Below are 20,255 nucleotides of genomic sequence, written 5' to 3' on the forward strand. Positions count from 1 at the left end.
AGTTAATTAAATAAAAAAATAAAAAACGTTAATACACTAAATAGCCACCAGAGAGGACAAGCTTTTTCCTGGAAGAGAACCTTGATGTCCCCACGCCTGCCCAGTGCATTCAGTATCGGCCATGTCTGGTTGCGAGACAGAATACAGCTTTTGTCAAATGTGATGTAAAAAGTATGTTTGTGTTTTGCATTTTAGTTAACACCACACCTTTTACTAATCGTAACTTAATCCTCCTAACCTTCTGCGTAAACTCTCTAATATTAACCTGGTATGAAAAGTCCAATTTAACTAAGCTTTATCCCTTCTAGACAAAACCCTCAGTACCGCCTCCCCTCAGACCAACGTGACAGGAATCAGAATTGCGGATGACGGTGCCACTGGGTCTTGTTTTCAGTTAGCCTTAGATAAACAAGCGGTACTGCTGGTCCTACAGACAATCTACGGATGAGATAGTAGAATCGGCTGGGGAAATCGGTTACATACAGAGCTAGAGTAATGGCAACAGTTAAACCAGATGACAGACTGACACGTTCTCAGGGCTTTATGTGCGTTGGTTTTGCTGGAGTTTTCAGTAAAACTGTCACGTCGCCTCTGGAGTTGGTGAAAATCAAGAGTCAAGTAGGCACATTTCACTGTAAAAAAGGCTTTCTGCACAGCTTTCTTGTCGTCTACCAGAATGAAGGCCTACGGGGATTTTGGAAGGGAAACCTCGTCTCCTGTCTCCGCCTGTTTCCTTACAGCGCCGTCCATTTGGCAACATACAAACAGTGAGTCAATAATGAATTAGTGTTTCTGAGTTATGATACGTTTATTTTAGACAACAATCTATAACGTTAGAGCAGGTGTAGGCAATTCCAGTCCTCAGGGGCCCGATTGGTGTCAGTTTTTCCCCAGCCAACACACCTGACTCAAACAATCAGTATCTTCAGTTTTAGGATTTGATTATTCAGCTGTGTTTGCTAGGGGTGGAGAAAAAGTAGGACACCAATCAGGCCCTGAGGACTAGAGTTGCCCACCCCTGCGTTAGACCGAGCTGAGACACAGGCATTTGACTCTCTTTACGCTCTCACGGCACACCTTATTTTACGCATTGAAATGTACAGCTTTTATTAGTCCATTGTGTTGTCAGCGCTTTAACTTTCAACTGTGCTCCAAATCGTTTTGAAACCCGAGCGCCTACAATTTAAAATCACGAGTGGAATCTCCATGTCCTGTCTTGCCGCGGAACATTGAAGCATATGATTGGTCTAGTTATGGGAAGGATAAAGGGGATTGGATTCGCGTTTTAAAGAAACGCCCCTCAAAATAAGATTAGCGTGGAGTTGAATGGAGAGAACGTTTTCCACTGAGTTTATAAAAATGTCAAGTTCGGTAGCGTTGTTTTATGAACAATGTTGTCAGCAAAATTAGGTTGCTATTGCTCCCGTCCCTGTTGCAGAATGCAGCCTTTTGACAGCATGTTCTAAAGTCGATTTAATCCACCCTAATCCACCCATTAGTCCCCTTGTTTGGTGATTGGCATTTAGGCTGTGACAACGAAAAAGCAGCAGACAGACCTACAGCATGTTTTAGCAGGGACGTTTGGTAGGGTGACCTGATTTGTAACTATGGAAATAATTTTGTTAGATTGTAAACTTAAATGTGTACATTTTTATTATAGAGGGGGTACAATAAATAAAACAATTTGGGTAGAGTTATGATCAGTGGAACAATTCTCATTCTTAACAAAGGGATGAAATATAGGGTAAATACTGTGCTTGTCAGCAAGAACATGGCTCTTATTCCCCCCACACCTAATTTATTCCACCTCTTCCCTATTTTTGCCAGCATAACCACATATTTGAAATCTGACATCCCTACTTGTTTCTTTGAAAATTAATTGAGGATATCGCTTCAAAAATGCATTAATGGACAGTTGACTAAATCATACAAAAGGCATTGGATATTAAATGCTACAGGAATTAAATATAATTTTACATTTTTAGGATTGTGCAAAGCAGAGATGGTAGAGGGATTCACAACTCAAATGCATCATTTTGTCGATGTAGAGTAAAATGATGGCAGAGATCTTCAACTACTATAGTAGGCATAAACCACCTGAACATTAATATTGATTTGATATTTTCTTGAAGGTTGGGTGATCTTGAGAAATGTTTATAACAAGAACATTTTCAAACACCCAGCACTTGGGAAACATAGATCAGGGAAGGCCAACCTTCCTGGGGAGCCAGCAGGATTTTCTTCCAGAACTATTTTAAAAAGGGATGCCACCCAAATTACTAAATGTTTGTGTCCTTCCCTCGAAAGCAGTCTATGGACAAGACGACTGCAATCTATAGTTTGGTTACCATCTGCCATCAACCATTAATATGTCCTGTGCAGAGCCTTGGTATAGTGGTTACAGTCCCCTGGCACATGTCTCATACAGCTTTCTTCCACCTGACAACAGAGATCAATCCCTGTTTCTAGCATTTGCCTCATCTCATTTCATTGCTGTATGTATAAAGTGTCAAACCACCTAAAAAATATTAGCATACTTTACATTTCATTCCTCCAAAATCTAGATGTAACAAAGTGGTCTACTTTGTGTTCATTTAATGTTCAAAGCATCATGATACACCTACTTTTCCACCCTGGTAATAGGCCTAAGCCATGTCAAAATACATAGAATTGCAGGAAATGAGCTTTAAAACAGTAAAATAAAATAAAAGTCCCCGGTCTAGGAATTGTGTCAGGGTGCAATGAAGTTCACTTATCAAATCTCACTCCAAGTTTTCTTCAAATATTGGCTGCCCTGCAGTATACTGAACACAAATATAAATGCAACATGTAAAGTGTTGGTTTCATGAGCAACATTTTCTATACTCACAAAAAGCTTATTTTTCTCAAATGTTGTGCACAAATTAGTTTACAACCCTGTTAGTGAGCATTTCTCTTTTGCCAAGATAATCCATCTGCCTGACAGGTGTGACAAATCAAGAAGCTGATTATACAGCATGATCATAAAAGGCCACTCTAAAATGTGCAGTTTTGTCACAGAACACAATGCCACGTGTCAAGTTTTGTGCAATTGGCATGCCGAATGCAGGAATGTCCCCTAGAGCTGTTACCAGAGAATTGAATGTTCATTTCTCTACCATAAGCTGCCTCCAATGTCATTTTTAAAGAATTTATCAGCTGAAAATGTCCCAGTTCTTCCATGGCCTGCAAACTCACCAGACATGTCACCCATTGAGCAAGTTTGGGATGCTCTGGATTGACATGTTTATAGCATATTCCAGTTCCCATCCAATATCCAGAACCTTCGCACAACCATTGATTTGTGGGACAGCCTCCACAGGCCAGAATCAACAGCCTGATCATCTCTATTCAAAGGAGATGTCGAACTGCATGAGACAAGTGGTGGTAACACCAGATACGGACTGGTTTTCTGATCCACGCCCCTACCTTAATTTATTTTTATTTTTTAAAGAAAGTGTGATCATGTGAAATCCTTAGAAATTGTAACTGAAATCAGTGTAATTACCATGCTATCTAACTAACATTAATCAACCAGGCTGATAAGGGCTTTGAGATTTTTTGTTCCAACCGCCATGTCTTTGGGACGCAGAGTAGGTGAACGGATGATCTCTGCATGTGTGGTTCCCACCGTGAAGCATGGAGGAGGTGTGATAGTGTTACCAGCAAAGCACCGCCACACCGTCAGTGATTTATTTAGAATTCAAAGCACACTTAACCAGCATGGCTACCACAGCATTCTGCAGTGATACGCCATCCCACATGGTAAGTGCTTCGAGGGACTATAATTTGTTTTTTTAACAGGACAATGACCAAAAAAACACACCTCCAGGCTGTGTAAGTGCTATTTGACCAAGGAGGAGAGTGATGGAATGCTGCGTCAGATGACCTGGCCTCCACAGTCCCTCAACCCAATTGAGATGGTTTGGGTTGAGTTGGACCGCAGAGTGAAGGAAAAGCATCCAACAAGTACTCAGCATATGTGGGAACCCCTTCAAGACTGTTGGAAAAGCATTCCAGGTGAAGCTGGTTGAGAGTGCCAAGTGTGCAAAGCTGTCATCAAGGCAAAGGGTGGCTATTTTGAAGAATATTAAATATATTTTGATATGTTTTAACACTTTTTGGGGGGGTTAGTACATGATTCTATATGTGTTATTTCATAGTTTTGATGTCTTCATTATTCTACAATGTAGAAAATAGTACAAATAAAAACCCTTGAATGGTGTCAACTTTAGGCTGGTACTGTATTTGCAACGACCGATAGATTATATGATTACTTAGCTAGACATAGTTTGAAATGAACACATCTGCGGAACCGGTATTATTGTTAATCCACCGTGGAGCATTATAGTTATTAAATCCAACTCACTTCCGCTGTTTTTAGATTCCTTCTATTCTTGACCAATCAGATGGTTCTGAAAACTCAGCCAACTATGGTGTCACTTGAGAGAAAAACACGTTGGTTTTAGTTGTGTAATCCCACTTGACCATTCCACTTGACATACACAAATCGAACTGCCTGTGGCTCAGGACCTAAAGCAAGGATATGCATATTCTTGATTCCATTTGAAAGGAAACACTGAAGTTTGTGGAAATGTGAAATTAATGTAGTAGAATATAACACATTAGAACTGGTAAAAGATAATACCAAGGGAAGCCATAATGTTATTATTCCAGGCCAGGTTGCAATTTAGATTTTGGTCACTAAATGGCAGCAGTGTGTGCAACGTTTTAGACTGATCCAATGAACCATGTCTGTTCAAAATGTTGTATCAAGACTGCCCAAATGTGCCTGATTAGTTTATTAATAAATTTTCAAGTTCCTAGCTGTGTACTCTCATCAAACAGTAGCATGGTATTCATTCACTGTAATAGCTACTGTAAATTGGACAGTGCAGTTAGATTATCAAAAATGTAAGCTTTCTGCCCATATCAGATATGTCTATGTCCTGAGACATTTTCTTGTTACTTAGAACCTCATGCTAATCGCTTTAGCTGACATTAGCTCAACCGTCCCGTGGGGGACCCACCAATCCTGTAGAGGTTCAGTAAATCAGGTGTTAACAAAAGGCACATATGACATGGCACAAGGGGGGAGCTCAGAACTAGTTTTTACCCTTAAGTGTGTATATTACTGTATTTATACTTGGAATATCGCTTTTCAACAGCAAATGTTCAAAAATCGCTAGAGAACGTCTTTAATATTCTGTGTTATGGTGGATTCTCAATGGAGAATGTGATATTTGCATAGTATGTTTACTCTCAATGAAAGATTAAAGCTGTTCTTGAAATGGATGCTCTGTTACAGTTATGTAACCCAGTTACTTATTTCTATAATTTCTGGAAGTATCGTATTGATAAACATAAAGCCATAATCATACATCTATTCACTGGCTATACCTGCATCACAAGCATTGATTCAAGTAAATACATTTTCAAGATAAAAATGATTTAGAACCAAAACGTTGACCTCTGTTGTTTTGGCTTTCCAGTATCGTCCACCTCCACATGGATGAATTGGGCTACATCTCTCAGTGGAGGGCAATTTTGGCTGGTGGGCTAGCTGGTGTGAGTGCTGCACTGGCCACGTACCCTCTGGAGGTGGCAGAGACTCGCCTCATAGCTCAGAACTGCAGAGAGCCCACATACAGGGGGGTGGTCCACACGCTCTCCAAGTTATACCAGACCGAAGGCCTTCGAACACTCTACAGTGGATTCTCTCTCACAGTCTTAGGTACACATGTCTGTATACTACAGAAATGTGGAGAAAGATGTTCCCACACAATGATTCAGTATAACTCAATGTTTCCCAAAATCGGTCCTGGGGACCTTCAGGGGTGTATGTTTTAGTTTTTTTGTCCTAGTACTACAGAACTGATTCAAATAATCAACTCCTCAAGCCTTTTAGATTGGGAAAAGCTGGTATAACTATATAAAGTGTCCGAAGTCTGCTTACTTGTGAAACACCCTTTGTCCCTCTTACAACCTCTTGAGTTTTCATTGTTTTTACATTTGGAACAGCCAAACAAATCATATTTATTTCAAGAGTTTATTTAGGTTGTTCTATGGGGCATGGCTAGCAACTGTGGATCTATTCTTCTACAGGTGCGTTTCCCTTCTCCATTGGTTGCTATGCAGTCTACGTCAACTTGGATAAGCTGTGGCGGGAGCCCCAATTCCGGTTCACTCCACTACAGAACTTCATAAATGGCTGCTTAGCGGCAGGAATAGCGCAAACCTTCTCCTACCCCTTTGAAACTGTGAAAAGGAAAATGCAGGTAAGGGCCATTTTATGAGCTGTAACCAGATTGGTAATGCCACATTTGTCCATAAGGTGGCGGATTTGTACACATTTGTACTGGTACCTCTTACCTGTACATACTGGTTAGTAAAACACTTGTCCTCAAAAAGATAGCCCTCGAGTGCATCTGGTTTTTAAAACTTTATAAACAAAATGCAACATAGAAGCTTAGAAATTATCCCAAAAATATAATTACACTTTCAAAGTTTCTAAGATAAGATTAGGAAGACAGTTTCTTTGTACACTTTATAAACAATAACTTACAATAGTTATTGAAATGTAAGTTACCATAGTTTGAGCCCAAGTATAAGTTAATGTCTCTCCTCGCGTGGCCTTCTCTCTATGTATAAGAGGGTTCAGTAGGACTTTTATGAAGGACAGAATACTTCATCCGTTTTCATCAACGTGTTATTAGTGACCTCAAGGTGCTCCGGCAGCTGAGAATGTGAACACAGTTCAGGGTCTGCCTGCAATATAGATACGTTCTCTAAATATAGCTGGTAGCTATCACACAGTGGACAAGCACACTCCTAATTGAGAAGCCAATAAAACAAACTGAACCTCTCTTTAATCCCCACTGCCTAGTTTCAGACATACAGAACCAACACAACTACATGTATTCAAATGAATCTAACGCTTCAGCCACAAATCATTTCTATTCACATGTTGCATAGAAGTCTATCTGATGATTAGGGCAAAATAAGAAGTGTCAAGTAGAAACATGACGCAACCCGTAAGCGAGAATGTTTTTAAAGGAGTTTGCTTGAGGCATGGATGCAGTTATTGTTTCACTCAGCAGCCAGTATAGCATTTCCTTAACAAACTCAGAATTTGACATCCGTAAAGGCCCTGGGACTGGGACTGTGTTGTCTTTGGGGGAAGGTTCTTGTCTTGGATTGGAGTGCCCTCTAAAATGAGAATGCATCCAGTGTGGAGCCAGTTAAGTGGTTAATGCTTGACAATGCGAGAGAACATTTTGTTTTTGGGATGTGCAGATATGGACATCCGGTGAGAATACTGCCTGAGACCACACCCACATTTGCTCAGTTCATTTGCTTATATCAAAATATTGAGTCATGTGACATCCAAGTTATACAGATCCCTGGTCAGTTTGCGCAATTATCAAACATTTGAGGAATTTCCATTCATTCCATAGTCTCTTACTACTTGGATCGCACACACACACACTTTTATGAAGGTCAGTGCTATCTGGGATCCTTGGGACATCCGTACCATAAACCTTACGCTTAGCATTTTCAATCTCAACTTCAATTGAAGTTTACATCTGAAATGGTTAAGTTAAAGGGGTAGGGATGTCCCAAAGACTCTGGATAGCACTGACCCTTTTATGAGTTGGTTGCAAATATCTGTCATTTATTGATCCTAAATGTATTAATATTGGTGCTCTCCGGGGTCACTTTCCAAGTAACCGGTCTAACTGTAAAACGCTCTCATTACATAATGAAGTGTCATAACTCCTCTAATCAGGAATTTTTGTCCTCGTTTATTGCCAGGCCCAGAATCCTCGGCTCCCGCATTACGGTGGGGCCGATGTCCACTTCACTGGAATGCTGGACTGCTTCAGGCAGGTGATCAGAAACAAGGGCATCCTGACACTGTGGAGTGGCATCACAGCCAACATGATCAAGGTATGACAACCTAAGTCATGTTCCCATTATTTATTTTTCCATTAGCCTATTATCGTACTGATTTATTGTGCTCTAACCCCCACCCCTCTACTAGTCCTCCTCTGTCCCATCTGCTGTAGAGATGGTAATATACAGCCAACACACCTATATCAAACCGAGGGAGAGATGCTTTGTGGGTAATTCACAAACAAGTTGGCTGCCGCGGGACTGTTTCTGGAACGGCATGCACTGCGCTCATTTTTCATCTCCAAATGGCTTTTCACGATGGCAGTGAAGTTGTTTGGTTTACTGGTGTAAAATCTCCTCACATGAACAGTCTAACAATGAAATTGTGGACAAGATAATTACAACCAGGCCCTACTACCAGGGCAGATTCTAACCTACTTCTTCACATTTTATACAGAGACACTTCAAAAGCTATTGAGCCCACTGACATCTTCCCTGTTTTTCCTCCTTAGATTGTCCCTTACTTTGGCCTTCTCTTCAGCTGCTTTGAGATGTGCAAGCAGGTCTGTCTGTACCGCAACGGGTACATTGTGTCTCCATTGAGCTATAAGTTGGCACCAGGAGTGGACCAGAGCATGGGCCCCACTGAGGTAGAAGAGGTGAAACGGTACTTGAAGAATAGGAGTTTTCAGTCACAGCAAGGAAGTCGCTGGTAAAACTGGTGGATCAAAAACGCCTGGATTTCTGAAGGGGATGATGATCATTAGTACAGGAAAGTGTCGGAATGATGATGGAAAGGAGTCAGGAATATTTGTTGGAATGCTTCAATGCTTTGAAGATGACTATTTGGTTGATGTCAGGTCTTTTACAGCTTTGTGTTTGTGTATTAGCAACCATTTCAGAATCAGAGATAGATCCATTGATATTTCAAAGTTGCAATGCAATCATAAGAATTGCACTTCTATACTCAACACATGGGAAACGTTTTAACTGTTTGTTCATCAATTCCTCTTTCAGAGTTAAAGTATTTTTTTAATGATAGTTTTTTGACAGTTCTGTGTTATTACTACAGTTTATTCATGCTTATGGGCTGCAGGTAGCCTAGAGGCTAAGAGCTTTGGGACAGTAAGCGAAAGGTTGCTGGTTTGAATCCCTGAGCTGCTGATGTGCCATTGAGCTTGGCACGTAACCCTAATTGCTCCTGTAAGTCGCTCTTGATAACAGCGTCTGCTAAATTACCATTTTTAAATGTTACGGCGCTGACCTGGTTCTAACAATGGTCTTGGCCTTATGTAATGGCCATGAAGAGGAACACAAAGCACAAACCTGTTTATAAAATGGAATTATCTTACAATGCAAATGAATGCTTTTTTTCATTATATTTGTAATGTAGTAATGACTATTTTAACAGACTTGGGTATATCATTTATGTGCCTTAAGGTTTCCTTTATTGATTATAGGGCTTATTTTGATGACTGTTTTAATTATGATAGGTAGTTATGTAATTATTCACACAGGTATCTGAGTCGAAGCCATTAATCAGTTGCTAACTTTCATAGCACATACTGTATCGTTGTGATCCTAGCAATAAAATTGTAACTGAAGCACTTCAGTGTCACTGAGAATGAAAGGGGAAAGGAAACACTAGGCCTTAGAATGCCAGTTCACTGTAACTAACTCCTAAAGTGTTTCCATTCCCCTTTAAGATTACGTGTATACGGTATGTAATACATTTGATGTATGAAATTATGCAAATTTATAATTAATTATTTTAGATTGAGATGATTCAGAATCATTGAAGTAAATTTTACTTGAACAGTCATTGTAATGGACAAATAAATTCCTTTGCTAAGCAAGGTAGTGTGGCTCTCCTGAACATGGGTTGACAATGTATGGATGACAACACAAATTCCATTTGTACTTATGTAACAGTATAACTTTAGATCGTTCCCTCGCCCATACCCGGGCGCGAACCAGGGACCCTCTGCACACATCAACGACAGTCACCCACGAAGCATCGTTACCCATCGCTCCACAAAAGCTGCAGAACAAGAGCAAGTGACGTCACCGATTGAAATGCTATTTAGCGCGCACCACCGCTAACTAGCTAGCCGTTTCACATCCGTTACACTTATATAAAGGAAATTAATGGAGCAATATCTCCCTCAGTATCATATTTGGCAGGACACTACATTCAGAAGAATGTCTCTGATGGAAATGTTGATTACAGAATGTGGTTCTATCCTTCAGGATTTCTATCTCAAAGGCTCTAAGAGGTGCACCCTACAGAGAATACCCTAGTCAGGTGACTAACCTGATCAGCTACTGTTCCCCCAGTGCGAGCTGACCCCACCACCTTATTACAGTAAGCCTGTAGACGGCAGCATTTCATTTTCCCAAAAGATGTAATTGATATTTGATGAGCTGATGCTTTTTTATTTTGTCACAAGGAAGTTTGATCACAGGACTGACTATCATTGTCACTTTGTATGACTGTAAGATAAGTTGTGTCAATGTCATAATATAACATATCAGATCTGCTTGACCATGGCATTTTATCTAAAAGGAATTTTAAGGAACTGCAGAGTCGAGGACATTTTAACCTGGTAGTGAATGGGATGACCTTTTCCCCCTGTATCTAAGTGTCCTCTGGCTCTCACAGCTGATGATTAACACAGAGTAGTAGACAGGAGGTTCAGCTGCTCCAAGCTGCCATACTTTTCACATGACCTTGGGTCCAGAACTCAACCTAAAGTTGGTAAGGCATAAGCAAGGTTTGATGAGTGTTATTCACTCCCCATCAACCATGTAGACGTACTACACCTAGAACCTATTGAATGACATGAAAATAAAAATTAATATTTTAAACTTTGGATAACTTTTATCACGTGTATTATTATAGGCCAAAATTTCATGAATGATATGAATTAAAAGTTTATTTTGAAATACTTTGGAGCAGAGGCCAACAACGCAGTTTAATTAAAATTCACGAAGACTGGACAAATCTCTCATCTTTCAGGCGAGGGTACAATCATTAAAATAGGTTTCCGCCTACTAAATCCGCTAGCGCACCAATGGCATGCCGCCTTCCAGCTCCCGTTTTGTCTCGCGAACACAGTGGTATTAAATCCTCTCTCAACTAAATGGATCGGCCATTTCGACTGAGCCGGTATACCCCAGTAGTCCTTTTGTTGAACGGGAAGGTTTCCGTGTAACAACGTCCTCGATAACAACCGAAAATGAATGAGACCGTCATCTCGTTCGGCAAGGACTTCTTGGCTGGTGGTATTTCCGCTGCCATCTCCAAAACAGCTGTAGCCCCTATTGAAAGAATCAAGCTGCTTCTTCAGGTGAGTTTGACTGGCTTTTCAGAAATGTAATCTACTGATGTTATCCCTTGACTCTGCAGTTTCTCTCAAGATCACTGTCTCATTTGAAATACAATACAATACCCATTTAGATCAAACAGATGTATCAATTGTCAGTTATAATAATATAGCAACCGTTAATGTTATTAGTGACATTGACAGTAAATTAACTAGTTAGCGAGCCCCTAACGTTAACTTGGCTAATGACATTGGTGCGTTGCGAAGATGCGAGTGACCTTTCCATTTTGGTCCCTCTTCGCGTGCGGTGAGCTCACTTGAGACTGTCAGTTCAGTAGTAGACCGGTGTCTTGGTATTTGGCTTAACTAGCTTGACGCTTGCTTTTTCTAAGGACTATTTCGCAACCATGCAAGTTAAGTTGACTCGTAAAAGACACCGTGTTCGTCTTATGATCATTGTCATCCCTACAACTCAAATTTGTGTCCTTGCCCATTGTCATCAAATATGGCGCAGCTGGTAGTTACTAGGCCCTAGAAATGGCCAAGGTCGCAACAAACGGAGGCTTCATCCTGTGTGAACTGAGGCCTAGCGAGCACCAAACTCGTGCGGAGGCGGGTCCTTCTGCGTTGTGAATGTTGGAAGGCGAGATGTGATTGGTGCTGACTAGTTTCTTGATTTTAGCAACTTCTATCCATGTACCGGTATCCACAATGTTGTCCTAGGGTATTTGATTGGAGCTTGCCCAAGAGGTGGCAGGTAGCCAAGCGGTTAGTGTTGAACCAGTAATTGGAAAGTCGCTTCTTCTAAAACCCGAGCCAGTGAAAGATCTGGCGTGCCCTTGAGCAATGCACTTAAACCTCATTTGCTCCAGGGGTGACCCTGTAAAAGACATTTAGCTGCGGCTCTGGTGCATGTGACAAAACATTTTTTGCCCATGTTTCATTACCATGAGAAGCATCATCAGGGGTGTTGGCTACTTGTCTTTGTTTATTTAGTTGGTAGTTGTCAACTTTGCTAAGAACATTGTGCAATGATTGAAGGGCACACAATGTGTTGAACTCCACCTATAGCTAAGCCTTTTTGACATATTTGACATTAAACAGTTTCCTTTTCTCTTTTAAATGTTTTATATTTTGTAAATGTATAGTATAAGCAGGAGTGGGATTTTGATTTGTCTTTTTGATTACAGGTGCAACATGCTAGTAAACAGATCACCGTTGACAAGCAGTACAAGGGCATCATGGATTGCGTCGTCCGTATCCCCAAGGAGCAGGGCTTCCTGTCATTCTGGAGAGGCAACTTGGCCAACGTCATCAGATACTTCCCCACCCAGGCCCTCAACTTTGCATTCAAGGACAAATACAAGCAAATCTTCCTGGATGGCGTGGACAAGAAACAGTTCTGGAGGTACTTCGCTGGTAACCTGGCCTCTGGCGGTGCTGCTGGAGCCACCTCCCTGTGTTTTGTGTACCCCCTCGACTTCGCCAGAACCCGACTGGCTGCTGATGTCGGTAAGGCCGGTGCTGGGCGTGAGTTCAATGGCCTGGGTGACTGCTTGAAGAAGATCTACAAGGCTGACGGTCTGAAGGGCCTGTACCAGGGCTTCTCTGTGTCTGTCCAGGGCATCATCATCTACAGAGCTTCGTACTTTGGCGTCTATGACACAGCCAAGGGTGAGTCCATGGGCTGCTCTGAGCACAGGCCTCAATCATCATCATTTGAGTAGAGGATCTGCAAGTGTCTGTTTCAAAGAATGTTAGAGCCTACTTTAATCATCTTGTTTTTTTTCTCTGTAGGCATGCTGCCAGATCCAAAGAACGCCAGCATCCTTGTCAGCTGGGCCATCGCGCAGTCGGTGACTGCAGTCGCCGGTCTTACATCCTACCCCTTTGATACCGTCCGCCGTCGCATGATGATGCAGTCTGGGCGCAAAGGAGGTAATTGTAAACTTTTGAACACTTGTCAGTTTTGTTATGTTGTGTATTCAGTCACGCTATCCACAACATTGAGCTACATCTTGTGCGTACCATTCAGCTACGGCAGAGGTATGACCTATTTTCCATGTGTTTTGCAGGTGACATCATGTACACTGGCACCATTGACTGCTGGAAGAAGATTGCGAGGGATGAGGGTGGCAAGGCCTTCTTCAAAGGAGCCTGGTCCAACGTTCTCCGAGGCATGGGTGGTGCCTTCGTGCTAGTTTTGTACGATGAGTTGAAGAAGGTCCTCTAAACTGTTTTTATGTCCACCATAAATGTTGTGAGATGTTTAAACTGTAACATATCTTGTACAGTTGGAAGGACGGTCAAATTCCACCTTGTTTATAGGGACCAACTAGTATGTCGGTGCTAGTTGTACTGGGAAAATCGGTTCTGCACTTTTTAATTGGCCCAATGTTTGTTTTGTTTGCCCCCTCACCAGAATGTCATTCCCATAAAACAAAGGTAACTAAGCCAGATCTTTAAATATCAACCTGTTTCATCCAGATGGTTTTTTTTTTGTCAATACTGTAACAATAAAGGCAACCTACTGAATGAACCTACAATTAACTTTTTACTTTGTGTCTGGAAGTAGCCTGTTTGTAACCCTGAATGGTGTGTAGTGATTCTCCTGGCTTCCCTTCAGTGTGGTTTCTCTTGAGAGCCAGCTGGTGTCTTATTCCTGGGGGTGTAACCTTATTCTCTGGGTTGTCCTCGCCGGTTGTTGTTGGACTCCTGCCAAAGTCAGCTGACGAACTTGGACTGGCTCGGTGTAATCTATACAAACTGGTGATAAGGCTCCAAACACTGGCGACCTGAAAGAGAATTTTGCAGGGGGTTTTATGACAAGTCAGTGGCTTAAGTTTTTACCTAATTAAAATGAGTCTTTGAACGCAATTGACTCATTTGTAAACTAAGTGGCATCCGGTGGTGAGGAATCTAGGATTACCTGGTGAAGTGGATTACTTCAGGCTTCTAAACATCCTTTATCTCCCATCAAGCCTCTTCTGACTCAGAACTGGTGAGATGCTGGGCCATAACTGTGTAGATTAACCAAAATAACAACCCTGCTCAAAGTTGTAACTTTTATTTTTTAACCTGTGAGTTTGGGTGCCAATCCACATTGTTTCTCTGCAGTGTTAATTCACTGGATCATATTGCAAACTCCCTTTTCCCTTCAGACAAGATGGCAGGGTAACTTGTAATGGTGGCAAACCTGAATGGAATAAAGCACTACTAGGAAATGAAATCAGTGGGTGCAGACATTTGGCTGAGATTCTTCCAGATATGTGATAGGAGCAGGTGTGAAGACCAATTGGTGCCTATCCAAACTCATGTCATCAAGAAGAGTACAGATGCTCCTTTCCCTTTTTATATCAACTACACTGTTACATCAGTGCTGGCTACAATATATTAGGTCATAATCCCTGTCCTTGGGATACCTTCACTAGCGTAGAGGAGACAGTCAACTTCTGAAGTAGGCCTGTCACGAACTCGGGTGTATTGTGTCTAGGATGCTCTTCAATGGCAGACGCCCTTAATTTAGCTCACGATGCCTCAGATTATATGTGATTTACCCAGCAGGGTATGAAGTATCTAATCTTCCTAACTCCTGCGTGGGACGTTTAGGAAGTAATCCTTTGCATCAGGGTCTTTGCTATTCGGGATCCTTGGGACATCCCGAGCCAGTTGACGTTTAAAATGGTTAGGTTAGGGCACGTGTCAAACTCATTCCAAGGAGGGCCAAGTGTCTGGGTTTTCACTCCCTTGTAATTAAGTAAGGAAATCCCCTCACCTGGTTGCCAGTTTTAATTGAAAGGAAAACATAACTCTCAGACTCTAGGCCCTCTATGGAATGAGTTTGACACCCCTGGGTTAGAGTAGGGACATCCCAAGGATTCCAGAATGCACTAACCATTGCGTCAGTTTCACGCCAGAAATGGTCTGGACAGGTGATCAACCTACAACTTTGGCTGGTAACTTTAATGTTTCAGCATGTCCTTTCCACCTCTGCGTCATTACAACTGAATTAGGAGGCATTAGTGAGTCACTTAGTAGTGGGGCTCAGTGGCATTCAGGCAGGTTTATGCGGTGTCCATGTGAGTCATTAAGCAGTCATCCATTTGAGGTCATAGGAGAAAGCTCAGACTAGAACCCTTTCAGTGCCACACCTTTGGACTGATTTGTACATTTTCTATGTCCCAATTTGAAAGATGTCATTCAAATAAAAAGGGACAAAGGCCAGTATTACAATTACTCACAATATTAGTCTGTTTTCAGGTTTGCAGTGTGATCATTTACTGATCACATTTTTCAAACGGCGAAACTGGTTTGATCTGCCCTTAACTGGTGTACAACCAATGTCAAAGAACATATCGTGCAGATGGATTGCATGGTTTTAGCAGATTACTCATCACCACAGGGGGCATGCGCCGGAATCCATTCCTGACTGCGCTGCTGTTTCATAACCCTGTCCTTGCCTGGTGAATGACGTAATAGGCTACACACCCCAAATCCAGCCGCGTCTCTGCTTTGTCAGTGATATGAAAGTAATGTGATTATTGGACGGCAACATTGAGTTCAAATCAGGGCCGGTTTTCCCGATCGTGAAGAAATGTAGGTTTACCAGTGGTTTAATGATGCATCTTTCCCAAAACACCACGCAGAGAACGGTCGCTAACTGCGTCGTTGGAACATGTGTCGATACTGAAAGGATCAAAAGAAAGGGGACGCTGCTCTCGGATCAGCTTTCTCCATTCAACATTTGCCTTAACGTTTGAATTATTTCACAATACTGACGACGGATCAGCTCCTAGAGAGATATTACCGCCTACGTTGCACATTTCAAAGTGTATTATTATAATGCTTACCCAAAGATGTGCCAAATCCAATGAAAATATAATGCGTACCCAATGATGTGCCAAATTGGTGATTTAGTTCATTTTCATTGGTTCCTAAGCATTATAATAAGCCGCCTCAATATTTGCATGCGTAGGTGGTAATATCTCTCTAGGAGCTGATCCGTCGTCAGCTGCTCATTTAGGCAATACTTATTTCATATTATAATTGGATTCCATATTTTAAATGGTATTTAGGATCTGTTTTTGTTTTTATACACTGTTTAACCACCACCCGTGTGATTTATGGTTCACCTGCCATTCTTAGAAATGCATAGAGTGCCATCCTGTGGTGAATGTATGTTACTAGCATTTTATCTATCCTTTGCACACTGTTTGGCACCAAAGCGTGGGTCACCAACAACATAAACGTAAATGATGGACCAAATGCGTTCCTTGACATGTCTACACTTGATTTCTATGACAAATCTATAGTGGTCAATCAATTACATTACATTCCATGAAAGAAACATTTAAAAAAAAAATCCAAACATGATTTACATCATTTGATTACAAAGTCTCAAATGGCAAAGAAACCTAAACAATGGTCCTTTGTTTTTTGTTTATAATAAAGTAAAAGTTGTGCTGGTTGGGTATCTTATTGAGAAAGGCATAGTTGAAGTTTGACATATTCCTTGGATTTGAACTTGTGTCCACAACAATACATTGATTGCAGCCACAAAGCATACCAAATTAAAAATTAAAAAACATGGCTATTTTGGTTGGCCTGGGGAATCAGTGGCCTCCTTCAGGTGTCTAGAAACTGCACTTGTACAACAATGCTCTTGTAGCCATGACACGTTAAAAAAAAATATATATATATAGGAGAGGAGGCTGGTGGAAGGCACTTTAGGAGGACGGGCTCATTCTAATGGCTTGAATGCATTCAATGGAACAGTATCAAACAGATCAAACATATGGAAACCACATGTTTGACCTCCATTCCAGCCATTACAATGAGCCCATCCTGCTATAGCTCCTCCCATCAGCCTCATCAGGTCCATAAATCAGACCAGTGTCCACCTCAGGCAGCACATCCTGAACAAGCTCTGTCTCAGGTCTGTGTTTGGCACTACACTTGCAATTTGCGGACCAACTGGCAAGTGTCTTCACTGACATTTTCAACCTCTCACTGACCGAGTCTGTAATGCCTACATGTTTAAAAAAGACCACCATAGTCCCTGTGCCCAAGAAAGTGAATGTAACCTGCCTAAATGATTACCGCCCCGTAGCACTCACGTCGGTAGACATGAAGTGCTTTGAAAGGCTGGTCATGGCTCACATCAAAACCATCATGCCAGAAACCCTAGACGCACTACAATTTGCAACAGATCCACAGATGATGCAGTCTCAATCGCACTCCACACTGCCCTTTCCCACCTGAACAAAAAGAACACCTATGTGAGAATGCTGTTCATTGACTACAGCTCAGCATTCAACATCATAGAGCCCACAAAGCTCAACACTAAGCTAAGGACTCTGGGACTAAACACCTCCCTCTGCAACTGGATCCTGGACTTCCTGACGGGCCGCCCCCAGGTGGTGGTAAGGGTTGGCAACAACACATTTGCTACGCTTTTCCTCAATACTGGGGCCCATCAGGGGTGCGAGCTTAGTCCTCTTCTATACTCCCTGTTCACCCACAGCTGCATGTCCAATTACGACTCCAACACCATCATTAAGTTTGCTGATGACACAACAGTGGTAGGCCTGATCACCGACAACAATGAGACAGCCTATAGGGAGGTCAGAGACCTGGCAGTGTGGTGACAACAACCTTTCCCTCAATGTCAGCAAGACAAAGGAGCTGATCGTGGACTACAGGAAAATAACATTGACACCCCCCTTTTTGATACACTGCTGCTACTCGCTGTTTATTATCTATGCATAGTCACTTTACCCCTACCTACATGTACAAATTACCTTGACTAACATATACCCCGCACATTCACTCGGTACCAGTACCCCCTGTATATAGCCTCGCTATTATTATTTTATTGAGTTACTTTTTATTTAATCCTTTACTTTAGTGTATTTAGTAAATATTTTCATTACTCTATTTCTTGAACTGCATTGTTGGTTAAGGGCTTGTAAGTAAGCAATTAACAGTTGTATTCGGCGCATGTCACGATCGTCGTATGGAGTAGACCAAAGCGCAGCGTGGTTAGAACACATTCTTCTTTATTTAATGAACATGAAGAACACTTAAACAAAAACAACAAAATGAATAAGACGAACGTGACCGCTATATAAACAATGTGCTAAAGTGCAACATAACACAGACAATAACCCATGAAATACCCAAGAAGATGGCTGCCTAAATATGGTTCCCAATCAGAGACAACGATAAACACCTGCCTCTAATTGAGAACCAATCTCGGCAACCATAGACCTACATAAACACCTAGATGGAAACAACCCCACAAATCTACAAAACCCCTAGACAGTACAAACACCCTAGATGAGACAAAAATACACATACCACCCTCGTCACACCTTGACCTAACCAAAATATATAAAGAAAACAAAGAATACTCAGGTCAGGGCGTGACAGTACCCACCCACAATCTAAAGGGTAGGGTTCGGGTGGGCCTCTTTCATGGCGGCGGCTCGGGTGAGGGACGTAGACCCCACTCTACCATAGTCATTGCCCTCTTCAAGGGCCTCTTCAGAGGGACGACCCTCGCCTCCGACCAAGGGTCTAAGATCCTAATTAAAGGCCCCACTGGACTGAGGGGCGTCTCCGGACTGAGGGGCGTCTCCGGACTGAGGGGCGGCTCCGGACTGAGGGGCGGCTCCGGACTGAGGGGTGGCTCCAGACTGGCTGACGGCGCCGGACTGGCTGATGGCTCCTGGCTGGCTGACGGCTCTGGCAGGCAGCTCCTGGCTGGCAGACGGCTCTGGCAGGCAGTTGCTGGCTGGCAGATGGCTCTGGCAGGCAGCTCCTGGTTGGCTGACGGCTCTTGCAGCTCCTGGCTGGCGGCTCTGGCAGCTCCTGGCTGGCTGGCGGCTCTGGCAGCTCCTGGCTGGCTTACGATTCTGGCAGCTCCTGGCTGGCTGACGATTCTGGCAGCTCCTGGCTGGCTGACGGCTCTGGCAGGTCCTTTCTGGCTGACGGCTCTGGCAGGTCCTGGCTGACTGACAGCTCAGGACAGACTGGCGGCTCTGACGGCTCAGGACAGACTGGCGGCTCTGACGGCTCAGGACAGACTGGCGACTCTAGCGGCTCAGGACAGACGGGAGACTGTAACAGACTGGACCATGCAGGCGCACTGGAGCTCTTGAGCACCGAGCCTGCCCAACCTGACCTGGTTTTATGCTCTCCGTGGCCAGGCCAGTGCAAAAGGTGGAATAGCCCGCACTGGGCTGTGCTGGTGAACCGGGGATACCATGCGTAAGGCTGGTGCCATGTATGCTGGCCCGAGGAGACCATATGCGTAGAGCCGGCTTCATGGCACCTGGCTCGATGCCCACTCTAGCCCGGCCGATACGAGGAGCTGGAATGTACCGAACCGGGCTATGCACACGCACCGGGGACACAGTGCGCTCCACCACATAACATGGTGCCTGCCCTGTTCCTCTCTCTCTCCGGTAAGCACAGGAAGTTGCCGCAGGTTTCCTACCTGGCTTCGCCATACTCCCTGTGTGCCCCCGCCCAATACATTTTTGGGGATGCCTCCTCATACCAGCGCCTCTCTGCCTTTTCTGCCTCCAGCTCTGCCTTGGGACGGCGATATGTGGCTGGAGTGTGTCAGCAGCTCCTGCAAGAGGAAGGCATTGATGCTATGGACTGGCCCGCCCGTTCCCCAGACCTGAATCCAATTGAGCACATCTGGGACATCATGTCTCGCTCCATCCACCAACGCCACGTTGCACCACAGGCTGTCCAGGAGTTGGTGGAAGCTTTAGTCCAGGTCTGGGAGGAGATCCCTCAGGAGACCATCCACCACCTCATCAGGAGCATGCCCAGACATTGTAGGGAGGTCATACAGGCACGTGGAGGCCACACACACTACTGAGCCTCATTTTGACTTGTTTTAAGGACATTACATCAAAGTTGGATCAGCCTGTAGTGTGGTTTTCCACTTTAATTTTGAGTGTCACTCCAAATCCAGACCTCCATGGGTTGATCAATTTG

The 20,255-nt window shown here is 43.1% G+C and overlaps 2 protein-coding genes across 2 annotated transcripts; both read left to right on the top strand.

Moving 5' to 3' along the window:
* Positions 1–9,770, top strand: LOC124010779 (solute carrier family 25 member 43-like). Its single transcript, XM_046323440.1, has 5 exons — positions 1–767; positions 5,511–5,752; positions 6,124–6,296; positions 7,834–7,968; positions 8,427–9,770. Exons 1-5 carry the CDS (start codon positions 496–498, stop codon positions 8,628–8,630), a joined length of 1,026 nt encoding a protein of 341 aa, XP_046179396.1. The 5' UTR covers positions 1–495; the 3' UTR covers positions 8,631–9,770.
* Positions 9,771–11,057: 1,287 nt separating this feature from the next.
* Positions 11,058–13,786, top strand: LOC124010780 (ADP/ATP translocase 2-like). Its single transcript, XM_046323441.1, has 4 exons — positions 11,058–11,264; positions 12,431–12,914; positions 13,038–13,178; positions 13,316–13,786. Exons 1-4 carry the CDS (start codon positions 11,154–11,156, stop codon positions 13,471–13,473), a joined length of 894 nt encoding a protein of 297 aa, XP_046179397.1. The 5' UTR covers positions 11,058–11,153; the 3' UTR covers positions 13,474–13,786.
* Positions 13,787–20,255: the final 6,469 nt, after the last annotated feature.

Source organism: Oncorhynchus gorbuscha, linkage group LG23 (assembly GCF_021184085.1).
Source record: "Oncorhynchus gorbuscha isolate QuinsamMale2020 ecotype Even-year linkage group LG23, OgorEven_v1.0, whole genome shotgun sequence".
Lineage (NCBI taxonomy): Eukaryota > Metazoa > Chordata > Actinopteri > Salmoniformes > Salmonidae > Oncorhynchus > Oncorhynchus gorbuscha.